Source organism: Oryx dammah, unplaced genomic scaffold, assembly GCF_014754425.2.
Source record: "Oryx dammah isolate SB20612 unplaced genomic scaffold, SCBI_Odam_1.1 HiC_scaffold_2, whole genome shotgun sequence".
In the NCBI taxonomy this organism is placed as follows: domain Eukaryota; kingdom Metazoa; phylum Chordata; class Mammalia; order Artiodactyla; family Bovidae; genus Oryx; species Oryx dammah.
The window spans coordinates 179046175-179065017 of record NW_024070186.1 but is presented as its reverse complement, the minus strand read 5'-3'; the positions used below and the strand labels follow the sequence as shown (position 1 = coordinate 179065017).

The window sequence follows — 18843 nt, the reverse complement described above, 5'->3', positions numbered from 1 at the left end:
GTGCTGTTAACTACCCTGATCTATAGTATTTGCTATGGAAGCCCAAACTCAGATAAAGGTCAGTCTACCCAGAAGTCATCCATAAGGTGAAAAGCATAAGATGATGCTGTGAAAGTGCTGCACTCAATATGCCAGCAAATTTGGAAAACTCAGCAGTGGCCACAGGACTGGAAAAGGTCACTTTTCATTCCAATCCCAAGCAAAGGCAGTGCAAAGACTGCTCAAACTACCACACAACTGCACTCATCTCACATGCTAGTAAAGTAATGCTCAAAATTCTCCAAGCCAGGCTTCAGCAATACGTAAACTGTGAACTTCCAGATGTTCAAGCTGGTTTTAGAGAAGGCAGAGGAACCAGAGATCCAATTGCCAACATACGCTGGATCATGGAAAAAGCAAGAGAGTTCCAGAAAAACATCTATTTCTGCTTTATTGACTATGCCAAAGCCTTTGACTGTATGGATCACAATAAACTGTGGAAAATTCTTCAAGAGATGGGAATACCAGACCACCTGACCTGCGTCTTGAGAAACCTGTATGCAGCTCAGGAAGCAACAGTTAGAACTGGACATGGAACAACAGACTGGTTCCAAATAGGAAAAGGAGTACGTCTAGGCTGTATATTGTCACCCTGCTCATTTAACTTATATGCAGAGTACATCATGAGAAATACTGGGCTGGAAGAAGCACAAGCTGGAATCAAGATTGCCGGGAGAAATATCAATAACCTCAGATATGTGGACGATACCACAGATATGGCAGAAAGTGAAGAGGAACTAAAAAGCCCCTTGATGAAAGTGAAAGTGGAGAGTGAAAAAGTTGGCTTAAAGCTCAACATTCAGAAAACGAAGATCATGGCATCCGGTCCCATCACTTCATGGGAAATAGATGGGGAAACAGTGGAAACAGTGTCAGACTTTGTTTTTGGGGGGCTCCAAAATCACTGCAGATGGTGATTGTAGCCATGAAATTAAAAGACGCTTACTCCTCAGAAGGAAAGTTATGACCAACCTAGATAGCATACTGAAAAGCAGAGACATTACTTTGCCAACAAACGTCCATCTAGTCAAGGCTATGGTTTTCCTGTGGTCATGTATGGATGTGAGAGTTGGACTGTGAAGAAAGCTGAGTGCCAAAGAATCGATGCTTTTGAATTGTGGTGTTGGAGAAGACTCTTGAGAGTCCCTTGGACTGCAAGGAGATCCAACCAGTTCATCTTAAAGGAGATCATTCCTGGATGTTCACTGGAAAGACTGATGTTGAAGCTGAAACTCCAGTACTTTGGCCACCTCATGCGAAGAGTTGACTCATTGGAAAAGACCCTGTTGCTGGGAAGGATTGGGGGCAGGAGGAGAACGGGACGACAGAGGATGGGATGGCTGGATGGCATCAGCGACTCGATGGACATGAGTTTGGGTGAACTCTGGGAGTTGGTGATGGACAGGGAGGCCTGGTGTGCTGTGATTCATGGGGTCGCAAAGAGTCGGACACGACTGAGCGACTGAACTGAACCTAATCATTTTACACAAGATGTCCTATTTAAGCTTCACAACTCTGTCGAGGAGAATACTGTACCATGCTCCATTTTACAGATGAGAAGGCTGAGGCTTGAAGGTCAGTTGGACTTTCCCCAGTTCCTAGAGCTACTGGCTACCACCAGAGCTAGATTTCTGAACACGTTTGCCCCCAGTAGCTTCTGGGGATTCAGGCGAGGGTTACAGACTCTGCCATTGGTGAGAGCACCTTGCTGTCTTCAAGAGGGGAAGGAGGATCCTTCCTAGTGATTGGAGTGTGGATGAGCAAAGCTCAGCTTTCAACGTGGACATGAGTCAGCTTGAGGGCAGGGCAGTGAATTTGTGCAGGAATTACCCAGAAGAAACAAAGCACCCCAGCTCTGTGAGTTACAACAAGGCAAAACCTTTAATACATGAGTGCTTATTACATTAGCTGCTTCAGGGCTCTGACATCTTTGATTTCTGGTCATGTTATTCTAACACGGAAAGGTGAATGCCTCCCTCTGGGCCACCTGGGTGGTTAAGTGGCCTGAGGATGTGCATGAGAGGACAATGGGGACACCTGTGCACACACCTGGGGATTTGGAGACCCCGCCACCCCCCACCCAGCCACCACCTGTGACTTTGAGTAAAGTCCTCTTCCAAGGAGGGAAGAATGAGGAGGTCCTTCCAGTAAAGAAGGAAGAGAGGAAAACATCTGTCACAGATACACACAGAGAGAAACGACATCATGGGATTGGCTTGAAAAGTGGGGGAAGGGATGGACCGGTTAGGACCTGGAGGGGAGGGGTGAAGTGTGGGAGAGGGCTGAGTCCATTTGGTTTCATTCTTTGTAAAAAGTAATACCATCACGAGGACCATGCCATGCAACCTCAGAGACTCCTCTGTCCACTTCCCCCCGGGCTGTGTTGGGGCGGAGGGCAGAGGGCCGAGGTCAGTTCAGACGGGCGTGGTGCGCCTGTTGGCCGGATTATTATGCAACGACTCTTTGAACTCTTTGGGCGTGGAGTTGTGGAACTGTAGAAAAGCGTGGTCCCGGTCGGAGTTGAGGAGAGTCCCCATGGTGATCTTTGAGGGGTCCCGGGACAGGGTGAACATTGAGATGTCAGTAGAAGGGATGGTGTGGAAGCCTTTGCTGATGGGGGACAGGTCTCGGGATCTGGGTTCCGTGGAGCGGGAACTCGACCGCCTCCGAAATCTATACCTGTAGGGTGGAAGGCGAGCGAAGGTCGATTTCTTCAGGAGCTCCGAGTGGGATTTGGCACGTAACTGCTGATGCTTTTCTATATAGATGTGCACAGCGACGACCCCCACAATTTCCGCGATGATGAAAGAGAAGGCTCCGAAGTAAAAGGACCAGCCATAGGAATAGCTCTTTTTGGAGTCACGTTGCCCAGGGTCTCCAGCATTGGCTGATATATAAACTATGATGCCGATGATGTTGCTTAACCCTAAGAGAAGGGGAAAGAAAAATACATCCTTTATAAACCACAGAGGTAACGGTCACTTTTAGGCTTGAACTATTTATTTTGAAAATGTGGAGATGACAGGGAGAGGGGAGAATGGATTTACGGCCGGAAATCCAGCTGCTGAACTCTTCTTGCAGGGTCTGTCTCTCGGGAAATGAAAAATTCTGCTGATCCATCCCTGGTGGGAAGCATTCAGCTGAAGAATACACCTTACTCCTCCAGCAAGTGCAGCAGAAATCAAAGTGCACGTATTTTCCCTTAGAAACAATTCATTCCATCAAAACTTAGTCTTCAGCACTAAGTCACGAGGACGGTAAAATGAACAAGATACAGATCCTTGCCCTTGAGTTCCTCACCATTAGTGGGAGAAACTGACATGTGAATGCAGCGAAATACAGTAAGGGCGCCATCAGAGACACATATAAAATGGTTCAGGAGCAAAAAGAGAGGATGACTAAGCCACTTCGTCCTGAAGACAAGGTGACTTTTGAGCAGGTCCTGAACAGCTCCTGGCTCACCAGGAGATGAAAGGCTGTTGACAATAGAGTTGAGAATAACTTATAGCAGCGGTCTCGCCTCGATGGTGGGAAAGTTGATGGCATCTTGAGCCTCCATAAGAGGCAGCAGAGAGAGGAGGCTTACAGAAGAAGCATGGGGTTAGAAGTGCTTATTGAGAGTCCAGATATGGCTGCCCAGTGGATATTTCTGGGTCTGGAACGAAGTCTGGAGAAAGAATGACCCACGGGCAAGGGACATTAACTAACTATATCTTTTTATCTGCATGGAGGATACAATAATGTTTTAAATTAGCTATTGTTCAAACATCAGGAATTGGGGAATGTGAAGCTGTTGTCTCCAGTAGGCAAGGTCTGCAGACTTGGTGTCCCCAGGTGCCAACAGAATAGTTCTGGAAAGAGCTGCCCAGTCGGTTGGAGAGAAAATGATTCTCTAGGGAGTAGTAAGAAGGAATGAAAGAACCTGAGGGTCTGTGGCTGCTTCTCTCACATGATTGTCCAAAGCTGACGATATATTTTTGTGTCTCTTTGCTTTAGGGGCCTCATCTGAGCCTTATACCAGTAATGACTCAGGGAGGCTTGTACATCAGCTGGAGTCTCTTAGCCTACACACCCAGGCTGCCTCTAAATGGAAGTTGTCCCTTGTTACAGTTCCCAGTGCATACGTGCTAAGTCACTTCAGTCGTGTCTGACTCTTTGTAACCCTATGGACCGTAGCCCACAAAGCTCCTCTGTCCATGGGATTCTCCAGGCAAGAATACTGGAGTGGGTTGCTGTGCCCTCCTCCAGGGGATCTTCTGGACCTAGGGATCCAACCCAGGTCTCTTACGTCTCCTGAATTGGCAGGCTGCTTCTTTACCACTAGTGCCACCTGGGAAGCCCACAGTTCCCAGTACTAGTTGGTAAATAACCATCTCCACTGGCCTGCTGAGTATCCCCGCCATTGAACACCTCATACTCTTCCTAGGAATCCGCAAGATTTCCCCAGAGTCCAGCAACCAAAGAGTTAAAGTGTTTTGTTGTTGTTGTTGTTGTTGTTGTTGTTCTTTTTAATTGGGATATAGTTGCTTTGGAACTTCCCACTAGTGGTAAAGAATCTGCCTGCCAATGCAGGAGACCCAAGAGACGTGGGTTTGATCCCCTGGTGTAAAGTGGCAACCCACTCCAGTATTCCTGCCTGGAAAATTCCATGGACAGAGGAGCCTGGCAGACTATAGTCTAAGGGGTTGCAAAGAGTCGGACATGACTGAGCGACTGAGCAACATAGTTGCTTTACAATGTTGTATTAGTTTCTGCTGTACAACAACATGAATCACCGATAGGCATACATATATCCCCTCCCTCTTGGACCTCTCCACCCGCTATCCCTACCACCCATCTAGGTCACCACCGAGCACTGAACTGAGCTAGTAGGAACCTACAGTAGGTTCCTGCTAGCTCTCTGTTTTACGCATGGCAGTACACATATGTCAGTCCTGATTTCACAATTCATCCCCTCACCTCAGATCCATATGTCCGTTCCCTACATCTGCATCTCTACTTCTCCCCTGCAAATAGGTTCATCTGTACAAAGGGTTAAAGCTTGGCATCGCAAGGGCCACTCCATTCTACTCCAGTGCTACCGTTCTGATTGACTGGTGCTCATGCATTAAAGGGATTCATGTTTTGAATATGATTCTCTGGCCACTCCATCTAGGACTCTCCCCTAGAAGGCAGGGCCAGGGTCTGCTTCCTCCCTGTCTCCTCTTGGCTTTACCCAGCACAGGCACTCAGTAGGTAGGCAGCGGATTCTAATCACGGAGCTATTTCTTCATATGGGGGTTGACACGGCTAGCCCTGTGTCAAGCTGCAGAAAACCAAAGGGTGAAAAAAAAACGGCTCCTGTTTCTGGAGTGTCAGTTTGGCTTGAAGATGAGTAGGGAAGACACATTCTTTTATATTAAAATGAACATGGATATAATAAGGAGAAGAGAGCAGAATTCACATGAATTTTTAAGTATAAATGGGAGACAGACTTCAAAGACATTTCAGCTCATGGAAGGCAGCTTCTGGTGATGCCCCCTGACTCCCCAGGGTCACATTTTTCACTCTCCTCTGCCTGCAGGGAAATTTTGGTGGCAAAGTTTGAGAAGCCCTGGAAAGAAGTCTTGCTGAAAAAAAAATAAAGAAAGAAGCTCAAAGAGATACTCGGATGTCAGCGCAGGTTAAAGGAGATGACAAGCCAAGCGAGTTGCCACTTGTTTCTAGGACACTGATGATATGCCAGGCACTGTGCAAAGTCTTTACGTGCATGATCTCAATTAATCATTGCAACAGTCCTGCTTTAAAAAAACAAAACAAAAAAAAAACCTTTTTTTTTTTTTACAGATGAGGAAACTGGGACACAGAAAAAATAACTTCCCAAGTCAACACAGCTGGGAAATGGCCTGTGTGCTTCTGCTAAGCTGCTTCAGTCATGTCCGACTCTTTGCGACCCCATGGACTGTAACCCACTGGGCTCCTCTGTCTATGGGATTCTCCAGGCAGAAATACTGGAGTGGGTTGCCATGCCCTCCTCCAGGAGATCTTCCTGACCCAGAGATTTAGCCGGTGTCTCTTAAATCTCCTCCATGGACAGGTGCGTTCTTTACCACCTGGGAAGCCCTGGGAAATGGCAAAGGTGGGGTTTGAACCCAAGATTGTCTCTTGTTCCCTGAGCTCAGATCTAGCTAGGTTTGGTCACTGCTATGGTCTTATCTCCTTGCCCAGAGCCTGAACCAAAGCAAGAGCACAGTGCATATTTGTTGAATTGAATCAACAAGAGAATTAAATGGTACAACATATATAATACCAGCTATTACACATCCTAGGTGGTGCTAGTGGTAAAGAACCTGCCTGCCAATGCAGGAGACATAAGAGATGCAGGTTTATCCCTGGGTTGGGAAGATCCCCTGGAGAAGGACATGGTGACCCACTCCAGCATTGTTGCCTGGAGAATCCCAAGGACAGAAGAGCCTGGTGGGCTACAGTCCAAGCAGTCACAGAGTTGGACATGACTGAAGTGACTTAGCACGCACTAGGCATCCCACAGTTACTGCCAACTAGATGCAGTTCTAGGCATTTTCCATATACCAACTATCTAATCCTCTGAGCAGGCTTAAGAGGTAGAGCCATTATTACCCCCATTTTTCAGATGAGGAAATGGAGGCACTGATTGGTTAAGAGACTTGCCTGAGGTTATCGTACAGGGAAGTGGTAGAGCCATGATTTGCCCCAGGCAGCCTGACTTCAGAGCCCATCGTCTTGAGTATAATGCCCAGTTCCTGGCACATAGTAGATACTCAATAAAGGGTTGTTGACTGCTTGCCAGAAATCACAGAACCTTAGAATAACTGAGCAAAAAGAGCCTTAGGGAGTGCTGAATCCTACTTTCATTTTGTAGGTGGAAAAACTGAGGCTCTTTAGGGTCCTCAGGGAGGTCAGTGGTCAGGGGATAGCTAGGATTAGACCCCCAGCTTCTGGCTCCCCCTCAGGGCCTTGTTGCTGCCCCCGTGTTCCCTGGTTCCCGTGTGTCTACTCTACCTGCTGTCTCTCACAACACCCCTTGTAACAATACGTTTGCTGGTGACACACTCTCCCTTCACAATCCCCTTGGGGGACAAAATAATGATCTTCTCCTGTTTAGGAAACCCTCATGTCAGCACAACACAGCATCCTCTGTGTCAGTCAGAGACCAGGAGGTCTGAAGGGGCCCTCGACAACTAGAATGTGCCTCAAAGCAATGCAAGTTCCTGGGTTTGCCAGCTGTTAGCGTCTGTCCACACAGAGTGTCACCTTTAATAAGATCATAGGCTGATCTTATTCTCCTGACAAGATGGTCTGTGGCTCGAGTTGGTTCCCAGACACTCAGCACTGGATTCCGTCCACCTTCCCCATTTCCGAGAAGGCAAAAGAGTAGGGAGGAAACTGAGAAAGATCCTAGAGGGGGCTGGGCTTCCAACTTCAGAACTATTGTGTTGATTTTACCTTGCTAGAAAATAATATTGTGCTTTTACATCCAACCTTCTTCCAACAACCCTATGAAATAAGTACTGGTACTTCCCCCCTCCCCCATTTTACAGGTGAGGAAATCAAGTTACAGGGAGTTGGTAACATTTCCAGGGCCCCATAAGTTTAGCCAAAATTCAAATCCAGGCAGGTAAGCTATTCTTTTTTTGTGGTGGTTTTTTCATCGCTAAGTCACGTCTGTCTCTTTTGCAACTCCATAGGCTATAGCCCGCCAGGCTCCTCTGTCCATGGGATTTCCCAGGCAAGAATACTGGTGTGGGTTGCCATTTCCTCCTCCAGAGGATCTTCCCCACCCGGGGATAGAAACCCACATCTCTCCCATCTCCTGCATTGGCGGGCGGATTCTTTAGCACTATCGCCACCTGGAAGCGGCCCCTCTGTTTCTACCCCAGTAAATATTCTGCCATTATGGGTCAAAGTTTGGAGGTCATCATCAAAGAGTCAAGCTCTCTTCCCTCTGTTCATCTCTAAAGCATTTCATTCAGATGGCATTGACTGAAGGGTGAGGTGCAAAGAGACTGCAAAGCAATGAAGGCGTGGAAACCCAAAAGGGAGGAAGATGAGGGGGTGGAGGAGGGATGGAGATAAAGGAGGAGAGAGGAGGCAGAAACAGGAACCCTTCTCGAGACTGCTCATCCTCCTCACCACCCTCTGCCACCTCTGGTCAGGGCTGCTATTGATAAGATCTTCCCTGAGGGCATCTGAGGCTCCTGGGTTTTCTGTTGTTCTCAGAGATGCTCTGGACAGCCTGAGGATTTGAGTGCTTGAAGAACTGTGACCAACAGTTCACCAGTAAACCCTGGTCTCACGGGGCCAGAAATAGTGTATGATTGTATCCAGAAGTTGGACCCCTTTAAAACACACCGGACTCATCTCTCGGGTCACACCTTACACACACCATACGCGCTCCCTGCCCACCCTGAGCAGACATACACAGGCACACTCTTATTTATCATTCTCCCGTCTCTGAGCCGACCTAAGTACCCCATCTCCTCATCTTCACTCCGTCCACTCTCCAGCTAGATTGTCAGCATCTTTGGTTCTTATTAAAGCCTTTGGTTCCCATTCTTAACACACAGGTCGAACATTTTCTTGCTCCTTCCCTGGAGGGAACCCTGAATAGCATGGCTTTGTCCTTCTGGCCCTGGCTCGGGTTTGGTGTCTGTGATGCTCTCTGGCCGGAGGCAAAGATGCTCACCTGCAGAGACAAAAAAGATGCCTGCGCTGAGGATGACGTTGTGTCTGCTGCGGTGGAACTCGCTGGCTGCCACACAGAGCCCGCCGAAGAAGAGCAGCGTGACGCTGAGGATGGGGAAGACGCTGGAGGCCCTCACAGCCCCTGTGGAGAGAAGGAGAGAGTGTTCTGCCTGCACCCAACCAGTCCTGGGATCCCCCTCCACGGGCATGGGGGTGACTGGTTGGAGGACAGCACGTGAGCAGGAGGAGAGAGTCTACATCTAACACCCTGGGCTTGGGGTTAACGGTCTGTAGTCATCATCCTGAAATGCATAACAGCTTTATCTTTGAATGTGTGTTTTTCAAATAAGTCTGATGGGCCAATGGAGCATGCGCCATGGGCTTTGAACCTCGATTCGCGTGGCATCCCACTCCCCACCACATTGCTACCTCCCGTTCTCCTGGGGCGGTTCCTAGCTGCCCCTCCCCCACCCCAACCAGTGACCGCTGCCACCCTTGGCTCCTGGACATGGACACAGGGAGAATCAGGATTGGGTGCAAGCCCTGGGCACCCTCGAGTGTCCTTATGCCTGAGGGAGTGTGACATTACATAGCAAGTAAAAGACACCATGACAGGTGGAGAGAGAGAAGGCAGAAGAAGGGAAACAGCATTTGGGGCCTGCGTTTTGAACCAGAAACCCAGGATTTTCATTTTGCCCTGGGCCCTGCAATGTAGGTAGTTGGTGGGGCATCCTGGGATTCCCATTAGATCACAAGCTGTCTTTCCCAAAACACACGAACATTCGTTTAGTACGGAGTCTGACAATGACCATGCAATATCTATTTAGTCACTGGATAAACACATGAATTTAGTTATTCATTCATCAAGGCTTCTTGGGCACCTACAAAATGCCAGGGGCTCTGCTGGGTCCTGGCATACTGGCACAAATGTTTAACCACCCCAAGGGGCACAGGCATGGCCCTTCAAAGGGGAAAAAAGGGATGCTAGCTGAGGCCCAGGGCAAGTCTTCGAAACAAGTGTGTTAACACTTGTTGCTGGATCACAGAGAGGCCCTAAGGTTTTGGGGGAAGGGGCCTTCGGGTGGGGATCCCAGTATTTACCCAACCAGTATTAGAGTATTTCCTGGACTACTTGGGCCAGAATATCAGTTGGATAAATTCTGCCTTCACTGAGGTACAAAAGAGCTAAGGTCCCACCCTTACGGGGCTTACATTCTAACAGAGATGACAGGTAGGAGCTGTTACCTAATTGCTAGGGCCCTATGCAGGATGAAAATGCAAGGCCTCTTGTTCTAAAATTATTAAGAATTTCAAGACGGCATGGTGACTAGACTTATCATGGTGATCATTTTGAAAATATCATATCATTTTGTGTAACAGGAACCAACATTGTGTTGTAGGTCAGAAAGTGAAAGGGAAAATCACTCAGTCATGTCCAACTCTTTGCGACCCCATGGACCCCAGTCCATAGAATTCTCCAGGCCAGAATCCTGGAGTGGGTAGCCGTTCCCTTCTCCAGCAGATCTTCCTGAAGCAGGGATCTAACTGGAGTCTCCCGCATTGCAGGCAGATTCTTAACCGGCTGAGCTACCAGGGAAGCCCCAGTTATAGGTCAGATCTACTTCAAAAACAAACTCATAGAAAAAGAGACCAGATTTGTGGTTACTAGAGGTGGGGACTAGAGGGAGGGGGAATGAAATGAAGGTGGTCAAAAGGTACAGATTTCCAGGTTATAAGAAAAATAAGTACTAGGGATTTAACGTGCAGCATGGTAAATAAAATTAACACAGGTGGACATTATACATAAAAACTGAGAGAGTAACTCCTGAGAGTTCTCATCACAAGGAAACAAATTTTTTCTGCTTCTTTAATTTTGTGTCTATATGAGATGGTGGATGTTCACTAAACATACTGTGGTCATCATCTCATGATGTATGTAAGTCAAACCATGATGCTGTACACCTTAAATCTATACAGCACTGTATATCAGTTATATATCAATAAAACTGGAAGAAAAAATGAAATAAAGGTGACTGTCAAAGGCATATATAAAAAAAGAAGACTTCCAAGATAGTGAGAGCAGAGAGCATGGACCCAGGTGTGGGCCCCTGAAGGGTGTGGCTGAAAGGGCTGTAAGAACCCAGACTTGAGCTGACCGTGGCATGGACTCGGTTGTAGATGTGTGGTGAGAGACTCAGGATCTATTTTAAAGGTAAATCCTAAAGATCTGGCAGTGGGATGTGAGAGAAAGAGGTGTTGACAATGACTCGAGGGCCTGGTACTTAGCGGCTGAGCAGACAGTAGCATCTTTACAATCATGGCGCGTGTGCAGGAGCAGTAGGGCAGCGGGAAAAGGTGGTCAGTGCATTTTTGGCGTTGAAGTTCAAGCTCAGTGTTCGGAACTTCACGGCCCTGTGGGTTTTCTCACAGATTCCGCTGCTGCTGCTGCTGCTTAAGTCACTTCAGTCATGTGCGACCCCATAGATGGCAGCCCACCAGGCTCCCCCATCCCTGGGATTCTCCAGGCAAGAACACTGGAGTGGGTTGCCATTTCCTTCTCCAATGCATGAAAGTGAAAAGTGAAAGTGAAGTCACTGAGTCGTGTCCAACTCCCAGTTACCCCATGGACTGCAGCACCAGGCTCCTCCGTCCATGGGATTTTCCAGGCAAGAGTACTGGAGTGGGATGCCATTGCCTTCTCCAGGATTCAGCTGCAGCCCTTCCTATTGCTACAGTGTGAAAGTACTCACGATCCAAATGCACAGGGCTGGGCTCTGCTTTTCTTGTTGCTGTTGTTTTGTCTTTTTCATGGAAAAAGTTTTCTGTAAGTTTGGTAGCTGATTTGGGATCTGCCTGGGAGGGCTGATGGAGGAGAACTGGGGTGAGATTCTCTTCATGAAAAGAAGAAAATGAAAAAAATTCTAGCTTTTGTTTAGAGATGACCACCCCAAGTCACTCAGTGTTGGCGTCTGGGCAGACCAGGATCCCAGTAACTGTCCCCATTGTGATGGGAAAGTTTTGGAAGGGGCTTCAAACTAACTAGAAACCTCGATAGGAGACTGAAGCATGAAAGGAGGGGTCCTGGCTGTCCTGACCCCTGGGAGGGTGATTAGATCAGTCCCCATCCTGGCTTCAGGCCAGTCAGTCACTGTCCAGGAGTCTTAGCCTGGGCCTGTCTTGCCCTGCACACCTGGGGTCCCACACAGGCTTGCAGGAGGCAGGGCAGGCCCCCTGGTTCCTCTAGTGCCCATGTCAAGCGGTATCCTAGGAAGTAAGCTCTGCAGTCTTTGGTGGGCATAGCTTATTTATAGCATCTAAATATTTACCCATATGGCCTATGAGTTTCCATATGAACCTTGGCCCTGGGCCCCACAAATATTAGGAGTGGTTCTACCCCCAGTGATATCAAGGACTTGTTAGGAACTCTTGCACAGATCTCTGAAGCAATCATTTGCATTGTGTCCTTGATGGGAATTGCTGGAATATTCAATGTGATGAGTTCAACTGATTAAAGGAGAACACCTTAAAAACAATTTTTAAAAAAAAATTTTCAAAGTATGATTACAGTGTGATTATGCCCGAAGGAGATGATCTGAATGTCGGAAGCTACTGAATTGCGTTGGTTGTGTGTATTTGCAATGTGTGGCTGTGAGACGTGGGAACGTGGTTGCTTCCTATGTGGTGTGGGAACCATCTGGAAACCAGGCGGTGGCCAGATCCCATCTCTGCCCCACAGGCGGGATCAGAGCAGGTTCTAAAGACTCTGGCTACAGGGGCCAGCTTCACACAAGATGTGCTCTGCCGCCACTTTCTCCTAAGTCAGGTGGAGTCTACCCTCGATTCATTCATTGTTTTGTTTTGTTTTTTTTTTTTTTTGGCTGTGATACATGGCCTGTGGGATCTTAGTTCCCTCACCAGGGATCAAACTCCAGCTTCAACAGTGAAAGCACCAAGTCCTAACCAATGAACCACCAGGGAATTCCCAACCTTGGATTTGGTTTATCTAGATGAACAAGAAGGTTTTTGTCTGGCTTCAGGACAATTAAAGAGATCTTACTGTCTTCTTTCCCTGTTTCTCCTTCCTAATCTAAATGGGGCTAAGTTGTGGTCCTAAGAGTGGGGAGGGAAGCTTGTTCCAGGGTAATTTCACCTTCAGAGTCTGAGCAGGCTTGGCCAGGTCCAGTGCTATGTTAGGGATTTCTCTAGTCTAGGGATCCCCAACCTTCAGGCCCTGGACCGCTTCCCATCTGTGGTCTGTTAAGAACCAGGCTGCACAGCAGGAGGTGAGTGGCGGGCCAGTGGGTGAAGCTTCATCTGTATTTACAGCCGCTCCCCATCACTCATGTTACTGCCTAAACTCTGCCTCCTGTCAGATCAGGGTCATTAGATTCTCATAGGAGCTGGAACACTATTGGGCTTGAATCTTCCATCCCCTCCAACCCCCACCCCTGCTGTCCATGGAAAAATTGTCTTCTATGAAACCAGTCCCTGGAGCCAAAAAGGTTGGGGACCACTGCTCAAGTCAACAGGACCTGTGGACTATTAAACCTTCTGCTATAGGTTTAAGCTGTAACCTCCCCAACCATATATAAGAAAGAAGAAAAAGCAAATCAGTGTGGAGAATCCCATCCTCCTGGGTGTGGTTGCAGCAGGAACTAGCAGCATGTGGACTGGATGGGCTGGAGACCCCTGCGGGAACGGGACCCTGGCTCCACGTGACTGGGTCAAGGATTCCAAAATTCCAGCAGGAAATTCATGAGCTTGGGATGGTCCCTCCTTAACCTGGTTTGGTGGCTGATGGTAAGGACCTTCACCTTCCAAGAGGGGAGAAATATATTTTGTTGGAAAAGAGGTACATCTCTTGGAAGAATTTAAAATCAGTTTTGCAAGTCATGAACTAGAACTCACAGTTCTGTTTCATCCCCAGCAGGGCAAACATCAAAATAGGGAAGAAAAGTAAAAACCTAGGCACTCTGGTAAAACCCCACTTGTGATGGCTTTAGAATAATCCTTTTTTGAGGAAGTCCAAGTAATAATAATCTATGTCATCCCCCAGACTCTGGTCAAGCTCCCTCTCTAAATGTGGCTTCTATTCCCACATCAGATCTTTTTGAGCTGCTCATATAAACCCTAGGCAGCATTGGACAAATCCAAGTAGCTGAAAAAAGAGAAATAATATGTTTATGTTTTAAACTTTAGCTTAGAAGTGTCTGTTTCTTTTAAACTAATCCCCCAGCACCACTTATATTGTTATGTGATTAAAGGCTCATATGAATACCCACAGCCCCTCTGCAGACTAGCAAGCATGAGTAGAGTGAAAACTGATTTTAATTGTAAAACACTCTGCTTGAGTTATGAGTTACAGGCATAATCAGAATACCACAATTTCTTGAAGTTTTTATTGATATTATTGTAGTAGTTTTTTTTTAAAAATGTTACATTTAACACTCTCTAATAGTAAATTAGTCAGTGCCTTAAGATTTTCCTTTGGAGGAAACTCAGGCTCCCTGTTGAAGAAATTCTATTTAAATTACGTTGTTTCCAATTCTCTCTGTGCCAGGATCAATGTCAGCCCCTTGGCTGCTGTTGGCCTTGGCTGTTGTTCATCCCATGCCACAAAAAAGAGCCAACACGTATGGTTTCAGGCGGCGTGTAATGTGCATCAGCTTATTTAATTTTCGCGACCCTGTTAAATAGATGACGTTATAGTCTTCATTCCTGACTATAAAGAAAGGTGAGAGACTTTTTGATGATGTAGTTTTGATTTGCATTTCTCTAATTATTAGTGATGTTGAGCATCTTTTCATGTGTTGGTTGGCTATCTGTGTGTCTTCTTTAGAGAGAGGTTTATTTTAGGTCTTCCACCCATTTTTTGATTGGGTCATTTGTTTTTGTTTTGTGATATTGAGCTACATGAGCTCTTTGTATGTTTTGGAGATTAATTCCTTGTCAATTGCTCTGTTTGCAAATATTTTCTCACACTCTGAGGATGGTCTTTTTGTTTTGTTTATGGTTTCCTTTGCTGCGCAAAAGCTTTTAAGTTTAAGTAGGTCCCATTTGTTTATTCTTATTTTCATTATTCTAGGAGGTGGTCAAAAAAGATCTTGCTGCAATTTATGGCAAAGAGTGTCCTGCCTCTGTTTTCCTCTAAGAGTTTTATAGTGTTTGGTCTTACAATGAGAGGTAAAGCAACTTGGTCCAGATCTAACCCAGCTAATAGGGCATCAGTGGAGTAAAAGCCCTGGTTGACAGAATCCAGAGCCCTTGCTCAGCATACCCTACTGCCTCCTACATTCTGTGTTCATGACAGTTCACATCATATCAGGGTCACTGACCTTGGGACAATCTACGGGGAGACACTGGCCCTGCCCCAGTGCTGTTGAAACTGAAGAAGGGTGACCCTTGGTTTACATTTATTCTCCCAGGCCTTGCCCCTTAGGACCTTGCCCATTAGCACTTCACCCATTAGCACCTCACCCATCAGCACTTTGCCCATTAGCACCTCAAATCCACCCTCTGGGGCAGGCAGAAACTTGTATTCAAGTTGAAGAAAACCCTTAGATTTTCTTGTAAGTGGACTGAAAAGAACTTTTGAGGTTGGATTCACCTTTCTTTTTTTTTTCTTTTCCAATTTCTAGTTCGTTGAAACCAAAGAGACTCAGATATCAGAACTGCCTGAATGTCTCTGTCTAGTAGCAAAGATTTTCCTTAAGCTTCATTGCACATATTCTTTTCTGAGGCTAGGTATTGGGAGCCTCAAACTCAGAGGCAGCTGCGTGACTGCAGGGCACCCCGCCTCACCATCCTCCCGCCAGGGGGACCCTGGAAGTCAGGGAAACTTACGCAGGAGATACTCAGCTGTATCCTGTTCGTAGTCAGCATCTTCGGGGAAGTGATCAATTTTCTTGCACACGCCTCGGAAAGCCCCTGTGGAAACAAGTGTGGCCCTGAGTCGGGGGAGGGGGGCAGAAAGAGCACCTGGGCCCAGCCTGGGGCTTCTTCTCTCCCACAGTGAAGATCCTTCAGACTTGTGGGTTCTGCCTTGGTGGGTCAATCAGCGTCTTTCTTGGGGCACAAAAAGGAGATTAATAGAGGAAAAAAATAAATAAAGCTGGAGATGGAAACTTTCTGCTTAGATTTTGCATGATCCTGGGATCTATTTAGAAGGGCAAAGAGCTAGGAAGCATAAGCACTCATCATGAAAGCTGTTATTTTTTTCCCAGTCAATGAGGGGAAAGGGGAAAAGAAAGTGGAATACACATGTGTGTGTGTGCGTGTGCATGCTAAGTTGCTTCATTGTGTCCAACTCTTTGCAATGCCATGGACTGTAGCCCACCAGGCTCCTCTGTCCATGGGATTCTCCAGGCAAGAATACTGGAGTGGGTTGCCATTTCCTCCCGCAGGGGATCTTCCCAACCCAGGGATCGAACATGTGTCTCCCGTGGCTCCTGCATTGTAGGTAGATTCTTTACTGCTGAGCCACCAGGGAAAACCCAGTGGGTAGACATATATGTGTGAATATATATATTTATATATAAAAACTTACCGTCCCATTTTACAGATGAAACAACTGGCCAATAGCATTGTGCTTAAGGACTTCCCTAGTGGTCCAGCGGTTAAGGATCCACCTTGCAATGCAGAAGACTTGGGTTCTATCCCTGGTCAGGGGAACTAAGACCCCCTTATGCTGCAACAAAGCCCCAGGGAGCCAAATAAATATTTTTGGGGGGAGTGGGAGAGAGGCTCGTGAGGGAAGGGATATATATCAATATATAGTTATGACTGATTCAAGTTGTTGTATTGCAGAAACCAGCACAACATTGTAAAGGAATAATCTTCCAATTAAAAAACAAAACAAAACTGTGCTTGTGCTCAAATGTGTAAGTGGTGAGCCAAAACACAGTCAAGGTCTGCTGACTCCTCAGTGTGGATTCCAGGCACGGATTCGGAGTAACCTACTCTCCCTGATAGATAACATAGAATAGTCCCCTTTGATGATCCCCTTGCCTGGAACCACAGCTTGCTGGGCTCTGCTGTGCGGCTCACTCCTTCAGGAGGACAGAATTGCGCGGGTATATCCTGGGGAAACGACTGTCAGCCTTCTCTTTCCTTGTCTTCCTTCGCCATCAGCCTGAGTTAACTCGTTGCGGGTGTTTGATAATCGTTGTGGGTGTTTGTTAGCTAGCCAATTAGCCAGTCTCCAGGGCAGTTAATGGCTCTGCCAGTTCTCATAAATGACAAACAATTTCAGAACCTCTCCCCACAACACAGCGTGAAATGATGCCTTATTGTTCTTGTCTCTGCCAGTAGAGATGCCGTGGAGGTGAGGGGCCAGGTGGTGTCTAGGACCGCAGACAAGGCTTATATTCACACACAGCTGGGCTTATATTTTCAGAGTAGTTACTGTAAGAAATAAGATCATATAGGAAGTAAGATAATTTTTGCAAAGCTCTAGGCGCATCATTATAATGGCTAGCACCTTTGAAGTGCTTCCAGCGGGCAAGGCACAGAGCTGAAACCTACATTCTTCTCATTTACTCTCATCCACTACCCTAGGAGGTAGGGACTATTCACGCTGACATGAGATGATGAGCCAAGGCAGGATCGCAGAGGAGAGAGTTGTCACAGCTGGTGAAGGGAAGAGTCAATATTTGCATCTGGCTTTACCATTACACTATGTCTATCATTATTTGATAATAATAGGATGCTATGCATTTTAAAAAACATTTTATTTATTTATTTGGCCCCACAGGATCTTAGCTGTGGCATGCAGGATCTAGTTCCCTGACCAGGAATCAAACCTGGGCCCCCTGCATTGGGAGCACAGCGTCTTAGCCACTGGACCACCAGGGAAGTCCCGTGCCATGTATATTCTTAAAGTTTTGCTTTATTGAAGTGTAGTTGATTTACAATGTTCTGGTAGTTTCTGCTGTTCACCAAAATTATTCAGTTATACGTGTATATATATATAATTTTCATATTCTTTCCCCTGATGTCTTATTACAGAATATTAAATATAGGTCCCTTTGCTATACAGTAGGACCTTGTTGCTTATCCATTCTATATGTCGCAGTTCGCATCTGCTAATCCCGAACTCCCAATCCATCCCTCTCCCTACCTCTCCCCCGACCCTGACCCTTGGCAACCACAAGTCTATTCTGTATGTCTGTGCATCTATTTCTGCTTTGTGGAGGTTCATTTATGTCATATTTCAGATTCCACATATAAGTAGTATCATATGGTATTTGCCCTTCTCTTTCTGACTTACTTCACTTACTATGATAATCTCTAGGTTCATCCGTGTTACTGCAAACAGCATTGTTTCATCCTTTTTAATGGCTAAGCAACGTCCCATTGTGCATACATACCACATCCTCTTTATCTGTTCCTCTGCTGATGGACATTTAGGTTGCTTCCTTGTCTTGAGGAGTGCCATGTATTTAACCCACACTACAAGTATGCCCCAAACCAGAGGCATTTCACAGAAAATGCCATGTGATATGAGCCCATTCTCTCGGTTCTGATTCTCCACTTACCAGGCAGAGAAGGGACTCAGAACCAAGAAGGGGAGTCTTGGAGAGAAGGCTTGAAGACTCAGAGAAATTCTTGGAAGAAGGACAAACTCCGAACTCCTTCCCTGATATTGAGAAAAGGCCTTCCCTTTTCTTGTTTGGATTTGAGACTTTCAGCCACAGATTCCTGTTTGTTTTTAACCCCCACCCCCTTCCACCTGGCTGGATAACAAATCAGAATAAGTCACACACGTGAAGCACTTACCGTATACCACATGCCATTCTAAATACTTTATAGGTTTTATCCTCTCTAGCACTCAAGACAGCCTGGTGAGGTACCTGGTATTATGAGCCCTATTTCACAGATGAGGAAATCTATAAAGCAGGTGATTTCCCCAAGGACACAGGTACAAGTGACACACTCAAATGTAAGGCTTTCAGACTCCAAAGCCAAGTTCATAATCACTACTCAGAACTGCACTGTCTTCAACACATTTTAGAGTTGTAAGCAAAGTCCCTTGCCAGATGGCTCTATGACCATTTCATGGTTCATCCACTGTTATAAACCAGACCACAGGATGGTGGTTTT

The 18843-nt window shown here is 46.6% G+C and overlaps 1 protein-coding gene and 1 non-coding gene across 2 annotated transcripts in view; both read right to left on the bottom strand.

Annotated features, from left to right (window-relative positions):
• Positions 1 to 1895: 1895 nt before the first annotated feature.
• Positions 1896 to 18843, bottom strand: part of CACNG3 (calcium voltage-gated channel auxiliary subunit gamma 3) — a 97560-nt gene continuing 80612 nt past the window's right edge. The window contains exons 2-4 of the mRNA XM_040257916.1: positions 15586 to 15669; positions 8744 to 8884; positions 1896 to 2965 (exon numbers count right to left, since the gene is read on the bottom strand). Coding sequence (XP_040113850.1) covers positions 2454 to 2965; positions 8744 to 8884; positions 15586 to 15669 — 737 coding nt within the window. The 3' untranslated portion in view covers positions 1896 to 2453. The remainder of the gene's footprint in view (positions 2966 to 8743; positions 8885 to 15585; positions 15670 to 18843) is intronic.
• On the bottom strand, positions 17523 to 17595 carry TRNAG-CCC. Its single transcript has one exon. It is a non-coding gene; the product is annotated as a tRNA-Gly (tRNA).